Source organism: Emiliania huxleyi (assembly GCF_000372725.1).
Source record: "Emiliania huxleyi CCMP1516 unplaced genomic scaffold EMIHUscaffold_7, whole genome shotgun sequence".
Lineage (NCBI taxonomy): Eukaryota > Haptophyta > Isochrysidales > Noelaerhabdaceae > Emiliania > Emiliania huxleyi.
Genome location: NW_005196756.1, coordinates 328719 through 352158, shown reverse-complemented (window position 1 = coordinate 352158; position 23440 = coordinate 328719). Strand labels below are relative to the sequence as shown.

General features: G+C 63.9%; 5 protein-coding genes across 5 annotated transcripts; 2 read left to right on the top strand and 3 right to left on the bottom strand.

The window, feature by feature from the left end:
• Positions 1 to 5733: 5733 nt before the first annotated feature.
• Positions 5734 to 9507, bottom strand: EMIHUDRAFT_96684 (hypothetical protein; the record flags this gene model as incomplete). The annotated part of the gene is made up of 9 exons (XM_005761782.1): positions 5734 to 6344; positions 6521 to 6629; positions 6938 to 6999; positions 7165 to 7254; positions 7572 to 7961; positions 8104 to 8194; positions 8509 to 8565; positions 8655 to 8796; positions 8975 to 9507. The coding sequence occupies 9 exons, from the start codon at positions 9505 to 9507 to the stop codon at positions 5734 to 5736; spliced, it is 2085 nt and encodes a 694-aa protein (XP_005761839.1).
• Positions 9508 to 10662: 1155 nt separating this feature from the next.
• EMIHUDRAFT_420567 (hypothetical protein) lies at positions 10663 to 12205 on the top strand (the record flags this gene model as incomplete). The annotated part of the gene is made up of 4 exons (XM_005761781.1): positions 10663 to 11286; positions 11384 to 11462; positions 11582 to 11642; positions 11815 to 12205. 4 exons carry the CDS (start codon positions 10663 to 10665, stop codon positions 12203 to 12205), a joined length of 1155 nt encoding a protein of 384 aa, XP_005761838.1.
• A 3385-nt stretch (positions 12206 to 15590) lies between these two features.
• EMIHUDRAFT_350565 (hypothetical protein) lies at positions 15591 to 17084 on the bottom strand (the record flags this gene model as incomplete). The annotated part of the gene is made up of 1 exon (XM_005761780.1): positions 15591 to 17084. A coding segment is annotated over one exon (584 nt), but the record flags the coding sequence as incomplete, so codon positions are not given.
• Positions 17085 to 18874: 1790 nt separating this feature from the next.
• On the top strand, positions 18875 to 19306 carry EMIHUDRAFT_46526 (hypothetical protein; the record flags this gene model as incomplete). Its single annotated transcript, XM_005761779.1, has 1 exon — positions 18875 to 19306. A coding segment is annotated over one exon (432 nt), but the record flags the coding sequence as incomplete, so codon positions are not given.
• A 2581-nt stretch (positions 19307 to 21887) lies between these two features.
• Positions 21888 to 23301, bottom strand: EMIHUDRAFT_448344 (hypothetical protein). Its single transcript, XM_005761778.1, has 4 exons — positions 23128 to 23301; positions 22482 to 22819; positions 22363 to 22384; positions 21888 to 22309 (listed from the first exon to the last, which is right to left on the bottom strand). Exons 1-4 carry the CDS (start codon positions 23271 to 23273, stop codon positions 22054 to 22056), a joined length of 762 nt encoding a protein of 253 aa, XP_005761835.1. The 5' UTR covers positions 23274 to 23301; the 3' UTR covers positions 21888 to 22053.
• Between the last annotated feature and the right edge of the window lie 139 nt (positions 23302 to 23440).

The window sequence follows — 23440 nt, the reverse complement described above, 5'->3', positions numbered from 1 at the left end:
GACCTCTTCAAAGGTGTCCTCCGCACCCGAAATTCCGCCGAGCGATGCCGCGGCACCCTGCACCGCGGTTGTACCCCTCTGCCCATAGGGTGTGTGTGTGTGTGTGCCCATAGGGGTGGTTGAAGGGTTGAGGGTTGAGGCCCCCCCTCAACCATCTGGTTGACGGTTGAGACCCCCCGTCAACCCTTTAGTTGTGGGGGTTGAGGCCTCCGGGGCCTCTCTATTCACACACAGGCTCGCGTGATCACAAGATAAACTGGAACAGCCTGCCGCCAAAAAAACGCTTCGCCTGCGGCGCGCTCTTGCGCTCCTCGTACCTCGAGCGCAATCCATAAGTAGGAGACGCTCACTGTCGCCATTCAGGCGCCTGATCTTTCAGCAAAGCGATGGCCTACCAGGTACGAGTTCAGATGCGCGCCCGGCAGAAGACGCTTGTGATGCCGCATGCAGTGGGATGCGCAGAGAGAACGGACGGCAAGAGAAGGCAAGGGAAGGAAGAGAAACGGCTGGTGAAGCTCAGCTCCACGGTGTAGCATTGCGTAAGCAACCGCGGTCACTCACCATGCACGGCAAGAGTCACGGTGAATGCTGCCGCATAAAGCAACAGAGTCGCGCTTGGCGCGATGGTCTTGTCGCGGTTCACGACTTGACGTTGCACACGGTCATAGACGCAGGATCTATTTGGCGAGTCTCAAGCAGCGAATGTAGGCGCGAGAAATTAATGTCGATCCTGAGATCTCAATTTTGGCGCTAGTTTCGTTTTCTGGTACATCACGACGACTTGCTTGGGTCTCATGTAGCTCGACGGCTCTTCGACGGCTCTTTCTGGTTGGATCAGACAGTGCTAATCAGTCAACAACGCAATGCCGAGAGCAGGGCGGCCTTAGAGCAGGGCGGCCTTCGAGCAGGGTCAACTAAGCTCCTGCTGCATTTCGAGCATGGTCCATGGAAGGCGGCCTTTGGTCAAACCTGTTCGAGTTGGCCTCCGGGAACAAGGGTGCGTGGCCGGCGCGGTCTGTTTCACGTGCAATGAGGGCAACGCCATCAAAATCGCGAACATGGGCCGACATGCCTCCGACATTTCTCAGGGCTCGGACGGAAGCTCTGCAGACAGCCAGACCGCTCTGCGCGGTCGGACCGACTTTTTCAGACTTTACTATTCTGGATACTGAGGGTATGTGCTGCTAGATCTCACTGAGCTGAGCTCGTATTTGCCTTTGGTAAGCAGTTTTGAGTTCGGTAATGTCTCCGGAGACGGAGGGCCGCGTCCGCGGACGGCCATGACGTCGGCCGGGACCGCCCCGTGGGGGCCTTCGATGGCTGTCAGCGCCCCTCCGGGCTTTGCATCACACCTCCCATTCACGCACGTAGCTGAAGCAAGAGAGAGAGAGAGAGAGCTCTTGCGGTCTCGGGCACCGCACCCGTGCTGCCACAAAGCACAAGATGTGCTGCCACAAAGCACCACTAGCGATTTCGCGCGGAGGGCGTAGTGAAGTGCTGGGGCGCTCACTGTGTGTTATTCGGGTGGGGATCCATCAGTGGTAAGCGGCTCTAGTCACAGATCCAAGCTCAGACGTCACACCAACACCACAAACACGCTCACTTCGCCGCTGCTGTAGATGGGCCTCCGGGGGCCCATGCTATGTCGAAGCACAGACCCGATCTCGGCACTCACGGGCTGCCACGCGCCCGCGCGCGGCGCGGGCCGCACCGCCCATGCCCCCGGGCCACCAACCCCGCCTCTCGGCCCTCTCGGCCCTCAGGAGCGTGCGGGAGACCGGCGAGGGGCGCGCCACGCGCCGCCTGCAGAGCCGCCAGAGGCATTGTGTCGCCTCCGCTGGCGGGGTTCCCGCGCGCCCGCCCGGCGCCCGCGCCCGCCCACGCCGCGCCCGCGGGCTCCGGATGCGCCGCGCTCCTTCTCCTTCTTCTCGATGGCAGTCCACATGTGCTTGTCGACGGGTCGGCGGCGTGGTCGAGGGGAAGGTCGCCGGCGGCCGCAACTCTGCCGCCGTCGCTCCGCCGGCTCTGATCGAGTATCGGGCGTTGAGGGCGGCGGCGCAAAGCGGGTCTGGCGCATCCATCGCCACGAGCTCACGGCGGCGGTCGTGGCACACCCGGCGGCTCTCGGGGCCGTCAGCTACGGCGCTCGACGCCGTGTGAGGTCGCCGGCGGCCGCAACTCCGTGTCTCCGCCGCCGTCGCTCCGCCGGCGTGAGCTTGCGAACATGGTTCATCGTCGGGGTTGCAATGTCGGGACAGTGTTGGGCGAACGGGCAGCCGAGAGCGACACTAGGAGCGACGCAAGCAGTTGGTGCCGTGCGGAACGCCGAAGGCTTCGACACGCAACTTGTTTTCATGCCTGGACGACTGCTCGGGCTTCGAGAGCGACAGAATTCTTGTCCGGTCCAGGTTATTTTTGCTTGGGCGGCCTCCATGCCGGGGTAGGTAGGGTAGGTCTGGGCCCTCCCATCGGGTTTTCCCTCTCTTCGCCCGGAATTTTCAAGGCAGAAAAGAAATTTCCCGACCGAAAGCGCCACACGGCCAGGCAATAAGAGCGAGGAGGACGGAGCTGCGCCGAAAGGCGAAAGAAGCCGCGAGAACAAGGGACCGGCAGGCGGCGGCGCCGCAGGACGAGGCAGAAGAGAACGACGCGACAGAGGAGGAAGTGACAAGGGAGAGAGCGACGAGAGTGGGACGGCCGCGAGGTGGCATGAAGGTTGCAGCGAGAAGCGGCGAGAGACTGCGAAAAGAGATACGAAGAGGCAGACTCCCCAGGGTGGGCGACGGCTAGCGCATCACACTCCTCTCCTTAAAATCCCTGTGTGGTGGCGGCGTGCCGTTCTCCCATCCCTCCCTTGAATTGGCTGTTTTCTTTCTTTCTTTCTGGCCAGGCAATAACGCCCGCCGAGAAAACGTCGACTGCCCAGATTTTGTCATCAGGTCGATCGAATTCCCACGGCGGGCGGTGTTGCTGCACATACGTGTTGTGTGTATATGTGGCGCCTGCTCACGTTCGCCCTCGCCCTCCTCGTCGCGCACGTCGGCGCCTTTTCGAGCACACCTGCGCGGACAGATGCACGAGAGCCTCCGGTCCCAGATCCGCCACCCCTCAGGTCTGCCCCACTGCTTGGTGCAGACGCTAACTTTGAGCCGGACATCGATCGCGATGGGGACGGCGTCCTTTCCTTCCGTGAGGCGTATGAATACGGGAGGTCGCTGCCCTGCAACAACTACACGGAATACCAGGTCCACCTTTGGCTGACGTTTAGCGCAAATGACGCCGACGGCGACGGCACCTACACGAAGGTAGAGGCGCGAGAGCACTTCCAGAGCCTCCCCGCTGAGGTGCAAGAGGGAATGGCTGGGTGCGTCGGGCATACTGGGAACGGACGCCGGCTCTCAGATGCGGATATCGTCTTGCGGTCGCCGGCATTTGCCGCGACCGTAAAGCCGATGCCGATTCCTGTTCCAACCCCGGACCCGGAATTCGAGGATAACTACAACTCGTACGAATCGACCCGGCTCGGCTTGGATGTACTTTTCAAATGCTTCGAATATGGGCGGTGCCCATCCGGTGTGACACCGGACGACATGGACGACTTCCTGAACAACGTGCTGACGCACTTCAAGAGGCAGCAGTCCATTGCACAGCTGACTGAGCAGGTCAGCAACGGCGCGGTTCAGGCCGTTAAAGACGAGGCAGACAAGAGGAACGCGGATCTGAAAACCAATTCTGAAACAGTGGCGGGTCTTAACCTCGCCTCGGGCGTGGCTGGAACGGCGTCGATTTTCTTCAGGGGGGCCCCCGGAGTTGGTCTCTTCCTCACCGGGAGCACTATCGGCACTATGGTTGCCGCTCAAGTGGTCGGCCTAAAGCAGAAGGAGTTGCAAGAGGGCGTCATCGAGTACATCACCGGCTTTCAGAAGAAGGTGGTCGACCGGCCGGAGATGGACTCCATCAGGGAGTGGTCAATTGCTGGCAGCAATATGGGCGCCTTTTTCCCTCGCCTGCTGATTGCCACGACCTTTGAAAGTATGTGGGCTTTGTTCGGCGCAATCCCAGTTGCAACCCAGGCGGCCATGACGGACGCGAGCTTGCAGCCATACATGCATAAACAGGGTGACTTTTACTGCCCTGATCCATGCACTTACCCATACGATCACCTCACCGTGGACGCCATGAAGACCTACATTAAGCTCATGGCCGCGCCGGCGGCCACGCTCCAGTACAGTGGAGAAGCGGAGAAGCTCAAGCAATACATGCTTGAGTTGGCCAACGCCACCGTTGGCGAGTTTGATCAGGTGCCTTTGGGTGGTCTGACCACCCTATACACCAAGTATTTTGGTGAGCTGGGTCCGCAGCTTGTTCAAATCGGTCAAGGCCTACTGGGGCTCTATACCGTGCCCATCTTCTTCAAGAGCGCGTACCAGCTTCGTCCTTCAGCGGTGTGGAAGTGGTGGAAGGCCGGCGCCCCGATTTATGACGCTGGGTTCACCAGGAGGTACATTCCGCCGGCATCAAAGCTAATTGGACTCGAAACATCTCGCATGGCTGGGTTTCCGAGTGCCAGCCAATTGAATCGCGTCGACAACTATCTCGTGAGGAGGGTGGTTTACGACATCGAGATAAGAGGTGAAGGTATGATGAATGCAGCAACGGATTACAACAGCCCGATGTACAAGCGAGGGCTCGACCTGAAGAATCAAGCTCGCGAGATGTTGAATAATCCTGGTAACCGACCAGGTAACATGGCTGTGGACCCGCGCGCCTGGAAGCCGCACCAGCAAAGGCTATTTCAGTCGCAACTCCATGACAACACACCTTCGAGCTTGCGAACCAAGAAAAGCATCGCTGACCAACTGGACAAATCACCGGCGAAAAAGTCCCGGCTGGCCGCGATCGGAAAATCAAGCGCGGTGGGTAAATGGACACGGTTTGGATACAGGCTGGCCAAGGGGCTCGTCGTCCTCGTTGGTGTGTTCATCACTGTTCTCCAGGTGTTCGCCATCATCGCTGCACATCAGGTCTATGACGAGTACGCGGATGCCATCGGAAAGACCGCAGCCGACGTCGCACAATACTACCGAGAGGTCATCTCGGCTTACTCAGAGCAAGAGGCGGCGCCGGAGGAGCCGGAGGAGGAGCCGGAGGAGGCGTAACGTGCGCTCTTCGCTTGTGATCATTGCGCAGCTTGTGTTCGCACAAATACGTGTCGCAGCTTAAGGCGTATTATAAGTGGTTGAAAAATTCGTGTAGTCGAATAGTACGGCATGGAATTAGAAACTGCAAAACAAGGATCAACGGGTGCGTTAGCTCCGAAAAGAAACAGACAGGGGCACCCACAATCCCACATGGGTTGCCATTCCTCAACACAAGCGTGGCCGCGCAGAGGAGCGAGACGTGAGACGCCGCCAGCCGGAGCCCAGCCGGAGCCGTCAGCCGTGCCTCGAGCCGGGGAGCGAGTCCGCTAGCTCTAGGGTACCCTTACCGCGGTACTTGACACCCCCCACACTGTCTCTCAGACTAATGCCGATATATGCTTGAGCCGTTTTTCGACGACGCGAAACGGTTGCTTAATAATGCAAAAGGGCGGTGAGATGTCTGATGAACGTTGATCTTGTGATTGAATGTTGGCCAAAAACCCATGCCGAACCCCCACGCCCAATTGGAATTGCCCCTCTAACCATTTGTTCCACTTAGCACTTTTCTTGCGCACGTTGCGGCGGGGAGCAGTCAGATGTTGCTAGAGACGGCCTGGGCCGTCACACTGCATCGCTCGATCGGGGACGGGAGCGGTGTGCCGAAGGGCGAGCCCAACGCTGCATCAAGCGATGGCGCTGCTCTGACCGCCACTGGCTTGGCAGCGGCGCCGCCAAGCGAGGGCGGAGACTCGGCGGCCGGGTTGGTGAAGGAGGTCGCAACACGGGCAATCGGGGGTTCGGGAGCGTCGCGCGCGTCCCGTGCTGGCCTGCTCGAGTCTTTGGCCGAGCTGGCCCGCCCCGACGCTTCCCACGGCCCCTCACTCACCTCTGCGAGCAGAGAGAGGCGGCGCGACGGCTCGGTGGCAGGCGCTGCGGCGTGCAGCACACCTCGGCGCTGCGGCGAGCCAGCGACGAGGGCGCCGCACTCGTCGCCGCCGTCCCCTCCCCGCAGCGGGTGAGCTGACGCAAGGTCGAGGCGCGAGCTCCAGCCGCGGTGAACGTCGTGGCGCAGCGTGTGGCGCACGGCGAGCCCCGTGCCGCGCGCGGGGTGGGAGGAGGTGACTTGGATGAACAGGCCGAGAATGTCAGACGCCGTGAAGGGCGGCGCGGACGAGGCGTCCGAGGCGGTGCTATGCCCGGAGCCTGTAGCCGCGCGGTGAGACGCGTCAGCAACGTCGGTCTAGCCATGCCGCCGCACTGCACGGCCCCCGCGCCGGGGTACTGCGCCCGGCTGTGTGAGGCCGTGATAGGGCTGCGAGAGGGCTGTGTGTGATGCGAGCTTTGATAGAGCTGTGTGAGGGCGTGATAGGGCCGAGCACCGGGGTACTGCGCCCGGCGCTTTGACTCGTCTCGCGGCGTGGGCGAGCAGATCTCCGGGGAGGCGACCAGCATCGGGAGGGGTTGCGCCGACCGGACGGCACGGAACGCCTACAGTGTGCTGCGCACCAGCCTCAGGGGCGGGAACACACGGCATTGTGCAGAGTACATTCGTGTGACTACACCAGCCTCGGGGCGGGATTACGGCATCGTGCAAGGTCTTCAGACGCCTCGCGTACGAGGGCAATGGATTCCCGAGTACGGCCGAGCACAGCGGAGCGCGTGTCCTCTCGAGCGCGAGTTGGAATACAAGACTCCGCAGTCCGCTTCTAGGACGGAGGGCCTGCAGCAGCGAGGAGCCCTCGCCGAGGAGAGCCTCGTCGAGCGCGCGAGAGTCGGGCGCGGAGAGGGGCTGGAACCGGCCGTGCGGCGCGTCGTCCTCGGGCGCCGCGAGCTCCGACGGCCGAGGAAAAGGGTCCACCTGGGGGGGGGGGGGGGGGGGGACGCTTCCATGCTCAGGACCGACCGCCGCCGGGGGGCGGAAGCTCCGCGCCGGGGCCGCTGCACCGGGGTGTGCGGCGACGCTGCGCCCGGGGGGGTACACAGCGCCACGCGGGCGAGTGACTCGCGCCCGGGCGCATCCCACCCCGGCTCCCAGGGGCGTGACCCATCGTCAAGGGCGCTCCCTGCGCCGAGCGAAGCTTTGCGCTCGCCGCGGCGGGCCGGAGAGCCCCGCCTACGGGGTGAGTCCGCCAGCCTCGGGCGGGAGATATGGGGAGATCTGGGGAGATCTGGGCAGCCTGCGTGGTGAAAACGCCAGCCTCGGGGCGGGAAACACGGTGTTGCCCAGAGTCTTCAGAGCACCGCGTGAGTACGAGGGGCTACGAGCACAGTGAATGCAGCGGAGCACGGCCGAATGAGCACAGCGGAGTGCGTGTCCTCTCGAGTCTAGCTGGAGTACAAGAATACCCCATTCCGCTTCTAGAGATCCTCGCAGCGCCTCGCGTGCAGCCGAGCCGCGCAAGCCGGCGAGGGCGATGGAGTCGAGCTCACAGGGCGCCGCGGCGGAAGAGGTGCGGCAGAAGGCGCCGCCGCCCGGCGCCTTGCCCGCGGCGTGCGAGAAGCGGCGCAGGCCCGCGGCGAGCGTGGCGTTGGCGCCGACCGAATCGCGGAGCCGGTAGGCTGCGGCGAGGTGCTCCCCCGCCGCCATCTCGCTCGCAGTGTCGAGCACGTGCGCGCGGAAGTCTGTGTGGATGCGGTCGTCCCGCCGGAAGGAGGAGTGGGCTGCGAAGGGGCCGGCGACGGGAGCGGCGGAGGAGCGGCGCTGTCGCCGCAACTCGAGCGCCTTCTCCTCCGCCGAGAGGAGACGGAACGGCACCTCCTTCTCCTCGCCGCCCTCTGCGCCGTGGCGCTGCTTTCTGCCCGAGGTGATCGCCAGGACGCCTCCGATGGCGAGCGTCACGCGTTAAATAATGGACGAATGAAGTAATGAACTAGCGAACTAGTGAAGTCGCCTCCGATGGCGAGCGCCACGCCGGCGGAGCGAACTGGAGCCAGCCCTGCCACGGCATGCCGTGGAACTCACGGTAGACAACCCCGCCGCCGACGATGGAGATGAGGGTAAAGGTGCAGTAGTAGACCGGGACCACTTCGGTGTTGCCGAAGATCATCATCGCCTGCGGAAAGGGACCGGTTGGGAGAGGGGCGGGGGGCGGCGCGGGGGGCGGCGCGGAGGGCGGCGCGGAGGAGGGCAGCGGGGAGGGCGACGCAGAGGGCGACGCAGAGGAGGGCGGCGGCGGCGGCGGCGGCGGCGGCGTGTGTGTGTGTGTGGGGTGGTGGTGAGGGGGCGTGTTTGTGTCTTTGGGGGGGGGGGGGGGGGGGGACTCGCGACCAGAGGGCGCGAGCCTGCCACGACAGCCTGGGTGAAACGCTCGAAGCAGGCGCGGCGACACGCAGCGGCAGCGGCGGCTGCAGGGGGGGGGGGGCTCACCTTGTTGAGGTAGACGGCACTCCAGACGGCGGTGATGATGATGATGACGAGGAGGACCTGCGAAGGACGCCGCAGACGTGTCGCCGAACCGTCGCGACGGGGAGGAGGACCACGCGCTCACGCGCCCAGAAGAGATAATGGGCAACCGTGAGGCGGCACGGCGGGAAGAGCTCTTCGGCCACGCAGTGCGCGTGGGCGCAGTCGCCAGCAGCAAACTGCGGCAGCAGGGAAGCGAAGCCGCGCGCGGCGATGACCGTCATGGAGGAGATCATCGAGCAGAGAAGGAGCCTACGGCGGGCGAGTGCGAACCCTCGACGCGCCGCCTCCCGAGAAGTCGGGGAGCCGGCCAGCGGCAGGAGACGCCAGATGAGCACAGTCTTCTGGGCGTAGCGCGGCTCGAGATAGGCGACGAAGAAGGCGACCTGCGGGCGGGAGAGGCGTGAAGGGGCGCTCTCCGAGGGCGCACGGGAGAGAGGGCACTGTGCGGACCGCGCAGCTCAGCCCGATCAGGTACGAGTACGCGACGGGATCCGAGTAATACTCGTCCTGAAGGACGACGGCGTTGAGCTCGACAGGGTCCTCGGGCACGCCAAAGATGATGAGCACCACGCCCGCGACGATTGCAACCAGGCCGGCGGCGTCTCGCCAGCGGAACGGCTCCTTTAGGAAGACGACGGCGATCACCTCGTTGGCGACCACGCCCACCGACCCGACTGGCGCGACGACCGAGGCGGGCGCGAAGCCGTAGGCCAGCATGTTTCCCAGCTCGCCTCCGACGTTCAGCAGGAGGCCGAGCCACCAGAGCGGCAACTTGAGCATGCTCTTGACTGGCTTGCCGTCGGCGCCCTCGTTGCGCATGTGCGCCGTCTTCTGCACGTTAAGCGAGATAGCGATGATCACGTCTGCGACGACCGAGAGGATGACGCCGATGACGAAGGTGTTGGTGCCTATCACTGAGATAGACTGCGGCTGATGCGCCGCGGCCGACGGGTAGCACATTTGTGGCCATCCTCCTCCTCTCCTTCCTCAGCCTCCGACTCCTCTCCCGTGCTGCTGGTGCTGTTGTCGAGAGCGCACGAGCCTGCGCCGAGGGAGAGAGAGAGAGAGGCGGTTGGTGCAGCGGCGCGCCGCGCGCTCGGGGCGTTGCGACCGCTAAGGCGCGCCGTTGATCGCGTCGCGGACCATCAAGACTGGCGGAGCGGGAGCGAGAGCGGAATCGGGGGCGAGGAAAGGCGGTTGCGTTCGAAAGCAGAGCAAAAAAAGGGCGAAAAGGGCTGTTTTGGTGCTCCCCGCACCCCAAACGCGCGCGCGCAGCGCGCGCTAGGGGTGCCGGCGGCACCCCTAAGCGGCGCGCAGCGCCGCCGCACCCCTAAAACGCCCAGGTTGCAGGTAGGTACGCCGAATTTCGCCCTTTTCGCTTCGCTGCGCGGCCTGGGAATAGGTATAGGTGGTAGTAGGTAGATAGGTAGGGCGTTTTGGCGCGAGTCATGGTGAACAGACCCCCTATCTGAGGCGCCGGAGCTCCACATAGCAAATAAAGAATCCTCTCTCTCACGTAGCAATATACGGCTAAGAATTTTTGTTAGTTTGGTTTGACCATTGGCGGGCGTCACATGTACATGTTGTGCATGCACAACATGTTGCACATGCCATCGTGTGACGTGTGACAGCGAGTTTCCCGGTAAATTCTGTTTTCCGCTTCTCTGCGACGGCTTGTAAGGAGCCGTCGGGGAGAGGGGGGACGACACTGCCTCGGCAGCGTGCACCTCGATCCTGCACCGTGTTTGTTATGACCCCCCCCAATGAACACACCAGTGAGGGAGGGCGAGACGATCGAGGGGTCCCGTACCATGCGGAATCGACCCTATCCAGTGCTCAAGTGCTCAAGGAGCCGTCCTAGGTCCGTCGTCTGCGCCTTGCCGTGAATCGTATGAGAAGCCCAAATCCTTTTCTTTCGGGATAAAAACGCGGCGAAGCTTTTCTTTTCCAGTCCCGTGAAAAAAGAAAGAAAGAAAACAGACAACCCAAGGGAGGGATGGGAGGACGTCCAGTGTAAAAGAAAGAAAGAAACTTCTTTTGCGTTAAGAAAAGAATATGTCGCGAACACGCCGGGCTCTCCTCGCCGCATCGCTCCTGCGAGCCTCCGCGAGCACAATGGCCACATGCGAGACGCGCACGGTCCCGTTCGTCCTTGTCGGCGCGGGTGGCGTCGGCGCAGCGCTGCTCGAGGCCATCGTGGGCGCCCGGGCGCTGCACAAGGCGCGATACGGCATCCGCTTCTCTGCGCTCGCGGTGTGCGATTCGTCGGCGGCGGTGAGCGGCGCGGACGCGGCCGGCGGCCTCTCCGATGCTGAGATCGCGGCGCTCATCGCGCACAAGGCCTCCGGAGGCAAGCTCGCCTCGCAGTCTGGTGCGGTGGTGCGGCCAGCGGAGCAGGACGCCTCCGTGTTCCTCGAGTCGCTGGTTGACAAGTACTCCAAGGAGGCTCCGGACACGATCGTCGTCGACTGCAGCGCCACCGACGCCACCGTGCCCGCCCTCCTCAAAGCGGCCACCACCGCCAACATGCGCGCCGCCAGCGCCAACAAGAAGCCGTTTGCCGACTCGAGCTTCCGCAACTTCCGTGAGCTCTGCCTCGCGCCGACGTCGCCCGCGCGCGTGCGGTACGAGTCGAGCGTGGGCGCCGGTCTGCCTGTCATCGCGGCGCTCGCACGCGTCGTCAGCGCCCACGACGCGGTCACCCTCATTTCGGGCTCCTTCTCGGGCACACTCGGGTACGTCATGTCGGGGCTGCAGGCACACGCTGCATGTGCACACGCACGCTCCACCCGCGCCCACCCATGCTGACACCTGGGGCCCGCCATGCCGTCCGCAGGCCGGCGAGTCGTTCAGCGCGGTGGTTGGCAAGGCCAAGGAGCTCGGCTACACTGAGCCCGACCCTCGCGACGACCTCGGCGGGGAGATAGGGGGAGATAGGGGGAGAGAGGGGGACACGTTTCGCACCTAGAGGTCTGGTGCTGCGAGGAAATTGTGGGGAGATGCGGGGAGATCTGGGGATGTGCTCCGCATCTAGGCGGCGTCGACGTCGCGCGCAAGGCGCTGATCCTCGCGCGCACCCTCGGCATGGCCCTCGAGTGCGTGCCCCGGCCCCCGCATTTCCCGTCTGCCCTCCGCCACACCAAGTGACAGACTCGTCCTCCTGATGCTAGCCACCCGACGCGCTCCGCTGCAGATGCGCGATGTTCTGCGGCTAGCATCTCTCCCCATCTCTCCCCATCTCTCCCCATCTCTCCCCATATCTCGCAGGCTCTCGGACGTCGTGGTGGAGCCTCTCTACACGCCCGAGCTCGCCGAGCTCTCCGTGCCCGACTTTCTCGCCGCGCTGCCCACCCTCGACGCCGCCTTCGCCGCCAAGGTCGCCGCTGCCGCGGCAGAGGGCAAGGTGCTGCGCTACGCCGCAAACGTCCGGCCGCCCGCGGCGGACGGCACCGGCGGCGGCTCCCTCAAGGTTGGCCTCGTGGCGGTGCCGGCTTCATCGCCCCTGGGCACGCTGAGCGGCTCGGACAACCTCGTCGAGATCTACTCCCAGTGGTATGCCGCCACGCCGCTCGTCCTGCGAGGCGCCGGCGCCGGAGCAGGCACCACCGCAGCGGGCGTGCTTTCGGACATGGTTGAGCTGGCGAACACGCGTGGCTGACCCGGCCCCCCGAGGGCGGGGGCGGCGGCCGTGGGCACGTCACCTCAGATTTTAACCATGTAGTGTTAGCGCGGCGCCTACCGCCCGCGCGCCGCTGGCTGGAGGCTGGTGCCCCGTGGCTCCACTCTCCACCTCCCGCGGGACGCGACGGCGCAGCCTGCGCGTGAGCGAGAGGTTGCACGTCGGACGAAAGGTGGGCGTACCTGTGGGCATGCAGCATGTTACATGATTTGAACACTTCTCCACCTCACACGAGACACGAGGTGCGTGCGCCCCTGTACGGAGAGCTGTGCGCTCAGCGCTGCGCGGTTTTGCTATTCGGCGCCTGCGGCGGGCTGGGGGACCCCCGATCCAGGGTTCGTGAGTGAAATTTCACCCTTTCACTTTCACATGTGAATTCATGTGAATTTCACATGAAACGTTTCGGCCGCCCCCGTTTCACTGAAAATTTCACAAGTTTGCATCCAAACGCGGTGAAAGCGACGAAGTATAGAAAGGAGAGAGCCCAACCGAGTAACTAGTGAGAGGAGGTGCGAGAGCAGCTTAATTCGTGAGGTGTGTCCTGCTCGGGGCTCAGGCGCTCGAGGACGTGTGTGTAGCCTCAATGTTCTTTTAATGCGCCCCCCCCGCCGAAATACAAATACACCGACATGCGAGATGCGTCGGCAGCGACGCGCACGACGACCTCTAAGGAGCACCGTGATCCGTGTCGTTAGGGTTAGGGGTAGGGGTAGGGTCAGGGTTAGGGTTAGGGTTAGGGTTAGGGTCAGAGAGTCCAAGCCGTTGTGTGCAGCTTTTAACAGCAAATGGTCCGGTTTGGGCCGAAGCCAAATGGAGAAATCAGCGGTCCGTCGACCCGAGCTCTCGGTGAATGCTTTGGGTTCTTCGGGCTAGGGTTAGGGTTAGGGTTAGGGTTAGGGGTTAGGGTAAGGGTTAGGGTTAGGGTACGTTGGTTGTCGTCGCACGCTCTCGATATCTGGCTAAGACGAGACACAGCATCAGAGGCGACCCAAGCGACACACCAGAGCACGGCCGGGGGCGCGAGCCGCCATCTTGGACTGTGAGGCGAGTATTTGCCACCGGGAGCTCGCCGCCGCCCCTACACCGCCGCCGCCGCCCTCCCGAGGCCAGATAATAGCCCAAGTCGAAGAGTGCGCTCCGCCCTCGGTATCTGGGTGGTATACGGGACTAGAGAGGCACGCCAGAGGACGGCCGGGGGCGCGAGCCGCCATCTTGGACTGTGAGGCGAGTATTTGCCACCGGGAGCTCGCCGCCGCCCCTACACCGCCGCCGCCGCCCTCCCGAGGCCAGATAATAGCCCAAGTCGAAGAGTGCGCCCCGCCCTCGGTATCTGGGTGGCAGGCGGGACTAGAGAGGCACGCCAGAGCACGGCCGGGGGCGCGAGCCGCCATCTTGGACTGTGAGGCGAGTATTTGCCACCGGGAGCTCGCCGCCGCCCCTACACCGCCGCCGCCGCCCTCCCGAGGCCAGATAATAGCCCAGTCGAAGAGTGCGCCCCGCCCTCGGTATCTGGGTGGCATACGGGACTAGAGAGGCACGCCAGAGGACGGCCGGGGACGCGAGCCGCCATCTTGGACTGTGAGGCGAGTATTTGCCACCGGGAGCTCGCCGCCGCCCCTACACCGCCGCCGCCGCCCTCCCGAGGCCAGATAATAGCCCAAGTCGAAGAGTGCGCCCCGCCCTCGGTATCTGGGTGGCAGGCGGGACTAGAGAGGCACGCCAGAGCACGGCCGGGGACGCGAGCCGCCATCTTGGACTGTGAGGCGAGTATTTGCCACCGGGAGCTCGCCGCCGCCCCTACACCGCCGCCGCCGCCCTCCCGAGGCCAGATAATAGCCCAAGTCGAAGAGTGCGCCCCGCCCTCGGTATCTGGGTGGTATACGGGACTAGAGAGGCACGCCAGAGCACGGCCGGGGGCGCGAGCCGCCATCTTGGACTGTGAGGCGAGTATTTGCCACCGGGAGCTCGCCGCCGCCCCTACACCGCCGCCGCCGCCCTCCCGAGGCCAGATAATAGCCCCAGTCGAAGAGTGCGCCCCGCCCTCGGTATCTGGGTGGCAGGCGGGACTAGAGAGGCACGCCAGAGGACGGCCGGGGGCGCGAGCCGCCATCTTGGACTGTGAGGCGAGTATTTGCCACCGGGAGCTCGCCGCCGCCCCTACACCGCTGCCGCCGCCCTCCCGAGGCCAGATAATAGCCCAAGTCGAAGAGTGCGCCCCGCCCCCCCTCGGTATCTGGGTGGCAGGCGGGACTAGAGAGGCACACCAGAGCACGGCCGGGGGCGCGAGCCGCCATCTTGGACTGTGAGGCGAGTATTTGCCACCGGGAGCTCGCCGCCGCCCCTACACCGCCGCCGCCGCCCTCCCGAGGCCAGATAATAGCCCAAGTCGAAGAGTGCGCTCCGCCCTCGGTATCTGGGTGGCAGGCGGGACTAGAGAGGCACGCCAGAGCACGGCCGGGGACGCGAGCCGCCATCTTGGACTGTGAGGCGAGTATTTGCCACCGGGAGCTCGCCGCCGCCCCTACACCGCCGCCGCCGCCCTCCCGCCGAGGCCAGATAATAGCCCAAGTCGAAGAGTGCGCCCCGCCCTCGGTATCTGGGTGGTATACGGGACTGGAGAGGCACGCCAGAGCACGGCCGTGGACGCGAGCCGCCATCTTGGACTGTGAGGCGAGTATTTGCCACCGGGAGCTCGCCGCCGCCCCTACACCGCCGCCGCCGCCCTCCCGAGGCCAGATAATAGCCCAAGTCGAAGAGTGCGCCCCGCCCTCGGTACCTGGGTGGCAGGCGGGACTAGAGAGGCACGCCAGAGGACGGCCGGGGGCGCGAGCCGCCATCTTGGACTGTGAGGCGAGTATTTGCCACCGGGAGCTCGCCGCCGCCCCTACACCGCCGCGGCCGCCCTCCCAATGCGTCGAGATACTCTCGACTGCAAATACTCGCCTGCTGAGAGAGTTCATCCCACCATCGGCACCGTATTCGCCCACAGCACGCCAAGATATTCATATTGGTCTAGTGCACACATCAGCTCAGCGTGACCAATATCTCCAGCCTCCTTCTAACCTTCATCGCTTGGCTGCTGCTTGGTGCATGGGGTGGAGCCAACACTTGCAAGTGTGAAGTGAGTGTCAGAGTGTCGGAACTCGGTGGGAGCATCCGTCCTTATTCACGTTCACACTCGCTCGGAAAAGTGAAATTTCGTTTCACATGAAATGTGAAGTGAAAGTGAAAGTGAAATCGATTCGCTGTTTCCATGTGTGATGTGAAATCACGAACCCTGCCCCGATCTCCCCCCCGCATGGACACCCTCTGGGGCCCCCGCGCCGGCCCAGAGGTGTGTGCCCGCGCAGAAATTGCCTTTTTTCGCTGCTCAACACACTATAGAAGATCGACTGAGCTCACACGCGGGCAAACCCTCTCACTGCCCCGGCGCCCACCCCCACGACTCGATCTTCTTGGGCAGCAGCTGGTTCGACAGGTCCTCTCCGTGGCCAAGGCAGCCGGCATCGCCCTCGCCCCAGGTAAGGAAGGCGCCGCCGGCGGTGATGGTGATGCTGTGGTACTCTCCAGCCGACACAGCGACGACGCGCTGGCCAGCCAAGGCCTCGATCTTCTTGGGCAGCAGTTGCTCCTGCTGGTCGCCGTGGCCCAGCAGGCCAAAGAGTCCACTGCCCCAGCTCCAGACGGAGCCGTCGGCGGTGAGGGCGAGGCTGTGGTGCGATCCAGCCGAGACAGCGACTGTGCGCCGCCCAGCGAAGGCCTCGATCTTCTTGGGCAGCAGCTGGTGCTGCGAGTCGCCGTGGCCCAGCATGCCCAAGCCTCCAGCGCCCCAGCTCCAGACGGAGCCATCGGCAGTGACGGCGAGGCTGTAAGCCCCTCCAGCCGACACGGCGACGACGCGCCGCCCTGCAAAGGCCTCGATCTTCTTGGGCAGCATCTGGTGCTGCTGGTCGCCGTGGCCCAGCTTGCCCAAGCCTCCATCGCCCCAGCTCCAGACGGAGCCATCGGCGGTGAGGGCGAGGCTGTGGGCAACTCCAGCCGACACAGCGCTGACGCGCTGGCCAGCAAAGGCCTCGACCTTCTTGGGCAGCAGCTGGTTCTGATCGTCGCCGTGGCCCAGCTGGCCAAAGGCTCCATGGCCCCAGCTCCAGACGCTGCCGTCGGCGGTGACGGCGAGGCTGTGAGCCCATCCAGCCGACACAGCGACGACGCGCTCGTCAGCAAAAGCCTCGATCTTCTTCGGCTGCCACTGGTTCTGCTCGTCGCCTTGGCCCAGCCGGCCTTGGCCTCCAAAGCCCCAGCTCCAGACAGCGCCGTCGGCGGTGATGGCGAGACTGTGCACGCCTCCAGCTGCCACGCTCACGGCGCGCACTTCGCCCAGCGTTGACGGAAGGCGCGTCGGCGTGTTGAGCTGCGTCACGCCCTCGCCGTGGCCGAGAAGGCCTGGAGATTCCTCCTCCTCGTCGTCTTCCTCCGCTGCCTCATTACCGCACGACGAGAGCCGCCCCTCGCCGTCAATGAAGAGGCTGTGCCGTTCGCTTCCCGCCGCCCTCGCCGGCCGGTTGGACTCGTGCAGCAACGCAGAATAGCACAGCCACCGCACGACGCAGCTCTCGCCCTCTGGCTGCGCCGGCAGCTCGAAGCCGCGCTCTTGCGCCCACAAGCGGATGGCCTCCTTCGCGAGCGAGGCGTGAAAGAGGAGCGAGACGGCCGCGACGCGAGCAATGTCGATGGGGCTGTCGAAGCGGGAGAGGACGCGCTCGAGGAGCTCCCTGGGAAGGTCGAGCAGGCGGGCGGGCGGCGGCGTGCTTGGCGAGGGCGCGGCGGTGGCGGCGGAGGCGAGGCGGCGCGAGCGGCGGCGCGGCGGGGTGGATATCGCGAAGAAAAGAATTCAACGGCAGGGCGGCGGTAGCCGCCCCTCACCCCACCCCTAATCCTCCTGGCCCTGCTAGTGCCACGCACACCGCCGCGTTGAGCCCAACACCGCCTCTTATGAGCCCAACGCCGTCTCAGGTAAAACACCCGCGGCGGCCCTGGAATTTCTTCCACACACGATTCGGTTCGCTTCCTCGACGAATCAACACAGGCAAACATGTACATGTGCATGCAGAGGAGCAGCAGCAGCCCCTCGTACACATTCATGGCGGCGTGCGGATGACGCGCGACAGGAAGTTGGAAATAGGGGTGTCCGGCGGTGACTATCTGTGTCGCTTTTCGTTTCTGTGTGGGTGTTTTTATTCATTGGCATGCGATGCGGTGTTGTCAGCGTACGGGTTACTTCGAACGATTGGATACAGTGGCAATACAGTCTCATGCAACGCTCGCACAGAGATGACACACATGGATACACACTGGTCAGTGCTCGCCTCACCCCTCACGCACCCTGGGAGCTGGGTGATCCGCGCCTAGACGACGTGTGGCAGTATGAGTAGGTTGCCCAAGTTTGCAAAGACATGCACCCCGCAGTGCACGCGGTGACCAGCGAGCACCGCTCCTCGCACGGTCAGGATGCGACCACACGCGTAGCAGGCGCCGCCGGCAGTGTATCCGGCGAGTATAAGCGGGAGAGCTCGCCCACTGCAGTATCGCCACGCGAGGAGGACCTGCACCGCCATGCCGACTCGCACCGCGAAGAGGTCGACTGTGCGGCGCAGGCTCTCCTTGATAGGGTTGGACCAGTAGATCACGGAGGACGCAAGGACAGCCGTCGGCCCAATGCCGAACGGGACGTAGACGCCACGCCGGCACGCCTCGCTCACGCTGAAGCTCGTCAGCAGTGACGAGACGAAGCATGGGTTTGCGAGACAAGAGCGCGGGCGGAGGGGCTGCCAGTCGGAGGAGCCGAGATCGGTGAGCAGCGAGCTGAGTCGGCCGACGGGCGGCGACTCCGCTGTGATGCGGGAACAGCGAAGAGAGCTGTGCTCAACACCGAGCGTGCTAAAACGAGTCGACGAAATGCTGAGAGCGACGCTGGCGGCCAGGTTGAGCATGCACGCGGGGCCGGCACGAAAAGGCTAAACTGGGTTCGGCTCCTACCCAGATAGGGGGTCTGCGCGGACTGGCTGGCCCCTCCCAGATAGGTAGGTAGGTTGGTCTTGTTTGGCCCAAAAGGGCCCTGCAATAGGTAGGTACACCCTATTTTCATCTTTTTTCGCTTCGCTGCGCGGCCTGGGGATAGGTAGGTAGGTAGGGCGTTTTGGCGCGAGTCAGTCCGAACAGACCCCCTATCCGGGTAGGCATCCCACGGCGCGCCGGGGCGTGCAGTGAGCCTGGCGAGCTGTGGGGGTGGGGGGGGGGGGGACATCCGCAAAACCCCCCTTTTCAGTGTATGTGCATGCACATGCACATGTGCATGTAGCTCTCACGAAGGTCCGTCCGTACCGTCCCAGGAGAGAGAGAGAGAGAGAGAGAGAGAGAGAGAGAGAGAGAGAGAGAGAGAGAGAGAGAGAGAGAGAGAGAGAGAGAGAGAGAGAGAGAGAGAACGCGGTGTTCTGGAGTTTCTTGTAAATTTCTTCGCCGATTTTTTATCCCTTGTTGTCCTCCGACGACTCCTCGTCCACACGTGGCACGATGGTGGTCGCGTTGCTGCTGGCTGCCGTACCTCAACCACCACCAACCGGGGAAGGCTGCTTCACCCCTACGACCTTGAAGGCCACGCGCAAGGGACAGTGGCTAAACTGGGGCTCGTGCGCCGCTGGCGAGTTTGCCGTTGAGATACAGCAGCGGATTGATAGCAGCGGCACGGGGTCGGGTCTGAATGCATTGAAAATGAAGTGCACCGATGGCACGATTATTCGATCGCACACAGGCTTTTGGGGTACCTGGGGCGACTGGGCCCGCTGCCCTGGCCAGGTTGCCTTTGACGGCTTTGCCATCAAGAATGTCGACGACACTGCCGCCAATGCTGTGCGGATGTACTGCGGATCAACTATGTCTGCTTCCGAAGTTGATGCTGGCATGGGTGTCTGGTCGGATAAAGTCTCTTGCCCGCCTGGAAGCGCGATCTGCGGCTTCCGAATGCGACTCGAGGATGATCAAGGCGCGATCATGAACGATATTGAGATGCAGTGCTGCACGATGGATGGCCTGGAGAGATGCGATTCTCCGCCCTCACCGCCACCCTCGCCGCCGCAGCCAGCGCCACTCTTCCCTCCCGGGATCCCTTCGGACATGCCCCGAGCGCCTCAGCCCCCGCCGTCGACGCCACCGCCCTCCCCACAGCCGCCACCCTCTCCACCGCCGACGCCGCTACTACCCTCGTCACCCTCGTCGCCACCGTCGCCACCGACGCCACAGCCATCCACCCCACCTCCAGCGTCAACTCCTCTGAGCCTGCCGCCACCACAACCGCCATACCCTCCCTCGCCTCCGCCCTCGACGCCGCCCACACCGCCATCCACTCTCCCTCCTGCGTGCACACATTCCGTGCGCACCGGCGCAGCGATTCTTCACAAGCATAGCCTTGGCGACAAGATCTATTACGGCTCCGGAGGTGTCTGCGAGTGCGTGGCGGCCTGCAAGAACCACACCGAGTGCGTGGCTATCGTGCACAACCGGGAGGAGGATCCGCCCAACTGCAGGCTCAAGAGCGTGGCGGACATCTACGACGTCATCGGAATTGCCAAGGACGTCCTATTCCCGCCACCGTCGCCACCGTCGTCACCGTCGCCACCATCGCCGCCACCATCGCCACCGTCGCCGCCATCGCCGCCACCGTCGCCACCGTCGCCACCGTCGTCACCGCCGCCGCCACCGTCGCCGCCGTTGTCGCCGTCTTCCTACAGACAATCAGCATCGGGTGACGGAGAACCCGTGGGCACCGCCCAAGTTGTGATCATCGCCGGAAGTGTGTTGTTTGTGACTGCGGTCGCAGCCCTGCTGGCTCGACGATTCGTTCGCCGCGAGGTGCGCCGCGCCACAGAGCGATCGACAAGAGCCGATGGAGACCGCCTTGCGAGGCAGATGAAGCAAGCGTGGGCACCCCCTCCTCCACATCCTGACGGAGAGACCAAGTTCGCCTATGCCTCACTACGCGAACTCGTTCTCGGCCAGCCTGCGGCGGCGGCTTTGGGCATCTGCCACTATTTGCGTGTATCGGAGGCACACGTTGCGGCCGGCTTGGCCGCAGGGGTCGAGTCCATCGTGCGTGAGGTAACGTCCCACGGCTCAGCGGCCGACATCGAGTGCCTCAACTACGTTCTGCACGAATCTTGCGGGTGCGGCTTCATGACCTTCCAAGACGGGCTAAAGCGCGACTGCGACGCCAAGGGAGAGCTCCTGCCCTCCCGCCAGGCCGACGACGGAAATGGAGGGCAGCGGCCGATGGCGATCGACGACTTTGTCGCGCACCCACACGCGCGCCAGTGTCACCTGACCAAGGCGCACGTGGTGGCGCTCCGCCTCTACACGACCGCCGCCTTCGCGTCGATCAACGCGCCGTTGCGCGACCTCGAGCGCTTCGCGAACAAGATGCCGCACCCGATGCCGGTGACAGTGTCGCTCATACGCGACGCGCTGGGCAAGTTGCGAGCGGTGGACGCGCGCACTAGCAAGTCGGCTGGCGACAAGGAGCAGGCACTCGAGCTCTACCGCGGCATGAAGAACGTCACAACTCCGAAGCGCTTCCTCGAGATCGGAGGGACCGAGCTGGCGCCCATGTCGACCACATCCTCCCTCAGCGTGGCAATGCGCTACTCAGCCAGCAAGGACTCGGTGTTGCTGCGCATCCTCACCGACTCGTTCATCTCGCGCGGCCCCGACATTTCCTTCCTCTCCGCCTTTCCTGCGGAGCAGGAGTACCTGTTCCCGCCACTCACGTTCCTGCTGCCGACGGGCAACGTGGAGAAGGTCTCGCTCGGTGGTCAAAACTGGACCGTCATCGATGTCAAGCCGTACTTGTGAGCGCGACAGGCATCGCGACGAAAGCGAATAGCAGGGCGAGGCGAAGCCTACGCCATCGACATACGTACGCGTTGACGCCAAACGACCCACACGCTAGGCTGCATCCCGCGCACATGCGCCCCCCACCATGTGCTGTCGCCTTGTGGACGCCGGGCGCCTAACCCCGCCGTCTGCACACGTTACGTACGTATATGTCTCTGTGGTATATTCCTCTTTGGTATATTGCAAACAAAACAAATCTCTCTCTCTCTTTGGTATATTTCTCTCGGGAATTCACATCGGTGTATTCCTCTTTGGTATAATCCACTTTGGTATTCCTGTTGGGTATTTCTCTTTGTATATTCCTCTTGGGTATATTCCTCTGATTCACGTCGGTATATTCCTCTCGGGTATAGTCCTCTGGGAATGCACTCCGGTACATTCCTCTTGGGTATATTCCTCTGATTCACTTTGGTATATTCCTCTCGGCGTCTCGGGTATAGTCCTCTGGGAATTCACTTCGGTACATTCCTCTTGTGGGTGTATATTTCTATCTGAAGTTCCCCCTTGAGGGGTCGCCGGAGGCGACGCTTCCTCCGGTTCCTAGGGTTCCCCCTTGAGGGGTCGCCGGAGGCGACGCTTCCTCCCTTGCGGCCAGGTGTGAAGGGGTGCAAGCGAGAAGAGAGAAGGGACACAGCACACAAAACTCAACCATCCATTCAGAGCGCCAGAGGTCTGTGAGGTACGTAATGGACGAGGTCTGTTGATCTAACGCGAAGAGAATTTTACGCGAAGAGAATTGTGCAAGTTGTGAACGGAGAGACAACTCTGCTCTCTGAGCCGAAATGTGCGCCAGCTGACACGTGTCACGTCACCTGTGCTCCGACTCATGGTGTGTGTGTGGGTGTGTGTGCCTGTGTGTGTGAGCAAATGAGGTCCCGGCCCGATTATTCGACGAGAGGCACGTACCACAGCGTTCCCGGTTCCGTCTTCGCCTTCGTGCACAGCCACGCCGCGTCGCTGGGCGACCCCAGTAAGCCCCCCCAGTCCCGGTCCCGGTCCGCCGGACCACGTGCAACAGCAGACAGCCTCACGTCACGCGCTGCGCGCCATCTTGGCCGGCCGCTCGCCCTCGACGCCGTCCGCGAAGGAGACGAACGGGCCCGACGGGTCGGCGAACAGACCGGACTCGGCGAAGATGTCCTATGGGAAGAGCGCCGCGCGTCAGTGACGCGGCCCATGCGAGCGCTCCCTACGTGGTGGACCGCAGCCGCGGCCCTCCGAGAGCAGCATCTCGGGTCATCTCGGGCCATCTCGGCTACTCTCGCGGGCCTCCGAGAGCAGCATCGCCGCCGCTTCGCCCTCCTCCTCCCACCGCGCCGCCTCCGCGTCCGCGTCCACGTCCGCGTGGAGCGCCACCGGCTCGACCGGCCGCTCAGCCTTCGCGCTTGCCTGCGGCTCCTCGCCGTCCTCGCCGTCCGCCTCGGGCTCCGACTCGAACCCCTCCTTGCCCCGCTGCAGCCGGTATCGCGCGTAAGCGACGGCCGCGTCGACGGCGCGCGAGAAGGAGCCCAGCTTGACCGGCTTGCCGTTCTCCTGCGACCGCGCCTCGTACAGGCGGCCACTTGCCGATCGCGTGACGCCCGTGTAGCCCGTCGCCCCAATCGCGGAGCGGCCGCAGCGGGAGAGGTGGAGCCGCAGCCCCTCCGCCTCCTGCACCTACGTGACGGTGAACACATACACCAACCCTCGGGGCGGGAAGACGGGATGGTGCAGTGTTGCTTCGGAGCAGCGCGCGGACACGAGGGGTAAGAGTACAGCGGGAGAATGCGGCTGAATGCGGCTGAATGCGGCGGAATGCGGCGGAATGCGGCTGAATGCGGCGGAATGCGGCGGAGTACGTGTCCTCTCGAGCGCGAGTTGGGAGGCTCCCCTACCCACACTGGAGCCGAACCCTGGGGAGATTGCAATCTCGGGCGTGTCACGCTAAGAATGCGTGCTCCGCCTCTAGTGCCCTGCACCAGTTCCTCTTCCCCCTCGTCGCTGGACTGCTCCGACCGCAGCTCCTCCACGGCGGCGTCGAGCTGCCCGCCATGCCGCAGCACGGCCGCCGCCGCGCGACCGACCGAGAGGTAGGGCTGCCGCTGCCGGAGCTCCTGGTAGGCATATGCTACCAGGTCACAGTATGGGTGCATATGCGCTGGATGCGTCACGGACTTGAACGGGGGTGGCTGCGGTGGCGGGTCCACGCGAGGCACAGAGAACTGAGAGTAGAGAGGGGAGAGAGAGGGAGAGGGAGGGGGAGGCAATGGACGAAGTGACAGAAGATATTTA

Coding starts and splice junctions, on each gene's coding strand:
- EMIHUDRAFT_448344 (XM_005761778.1), bottom strand. CDS start 23,273: ATGCCTACCAGGAGCTCCGGCAGCGGCAGCCCTACCTCTCGGTCGGTC. Junction 22,820..23,127: donor ACGAGGGGGAAGAGGAACTG/GTGCAGGGCACT, acceptor ACGTAGGTGCAG/GAGGCGGAGGGGCTGCGGCT. Junction 22,310..22,362: donor CCGCGGCTGCGGTCCACCAC/GTAGGGAGCGCT, acceptor CTCTTCCCATAG/GACATCTTCGCCGAGTCCGG.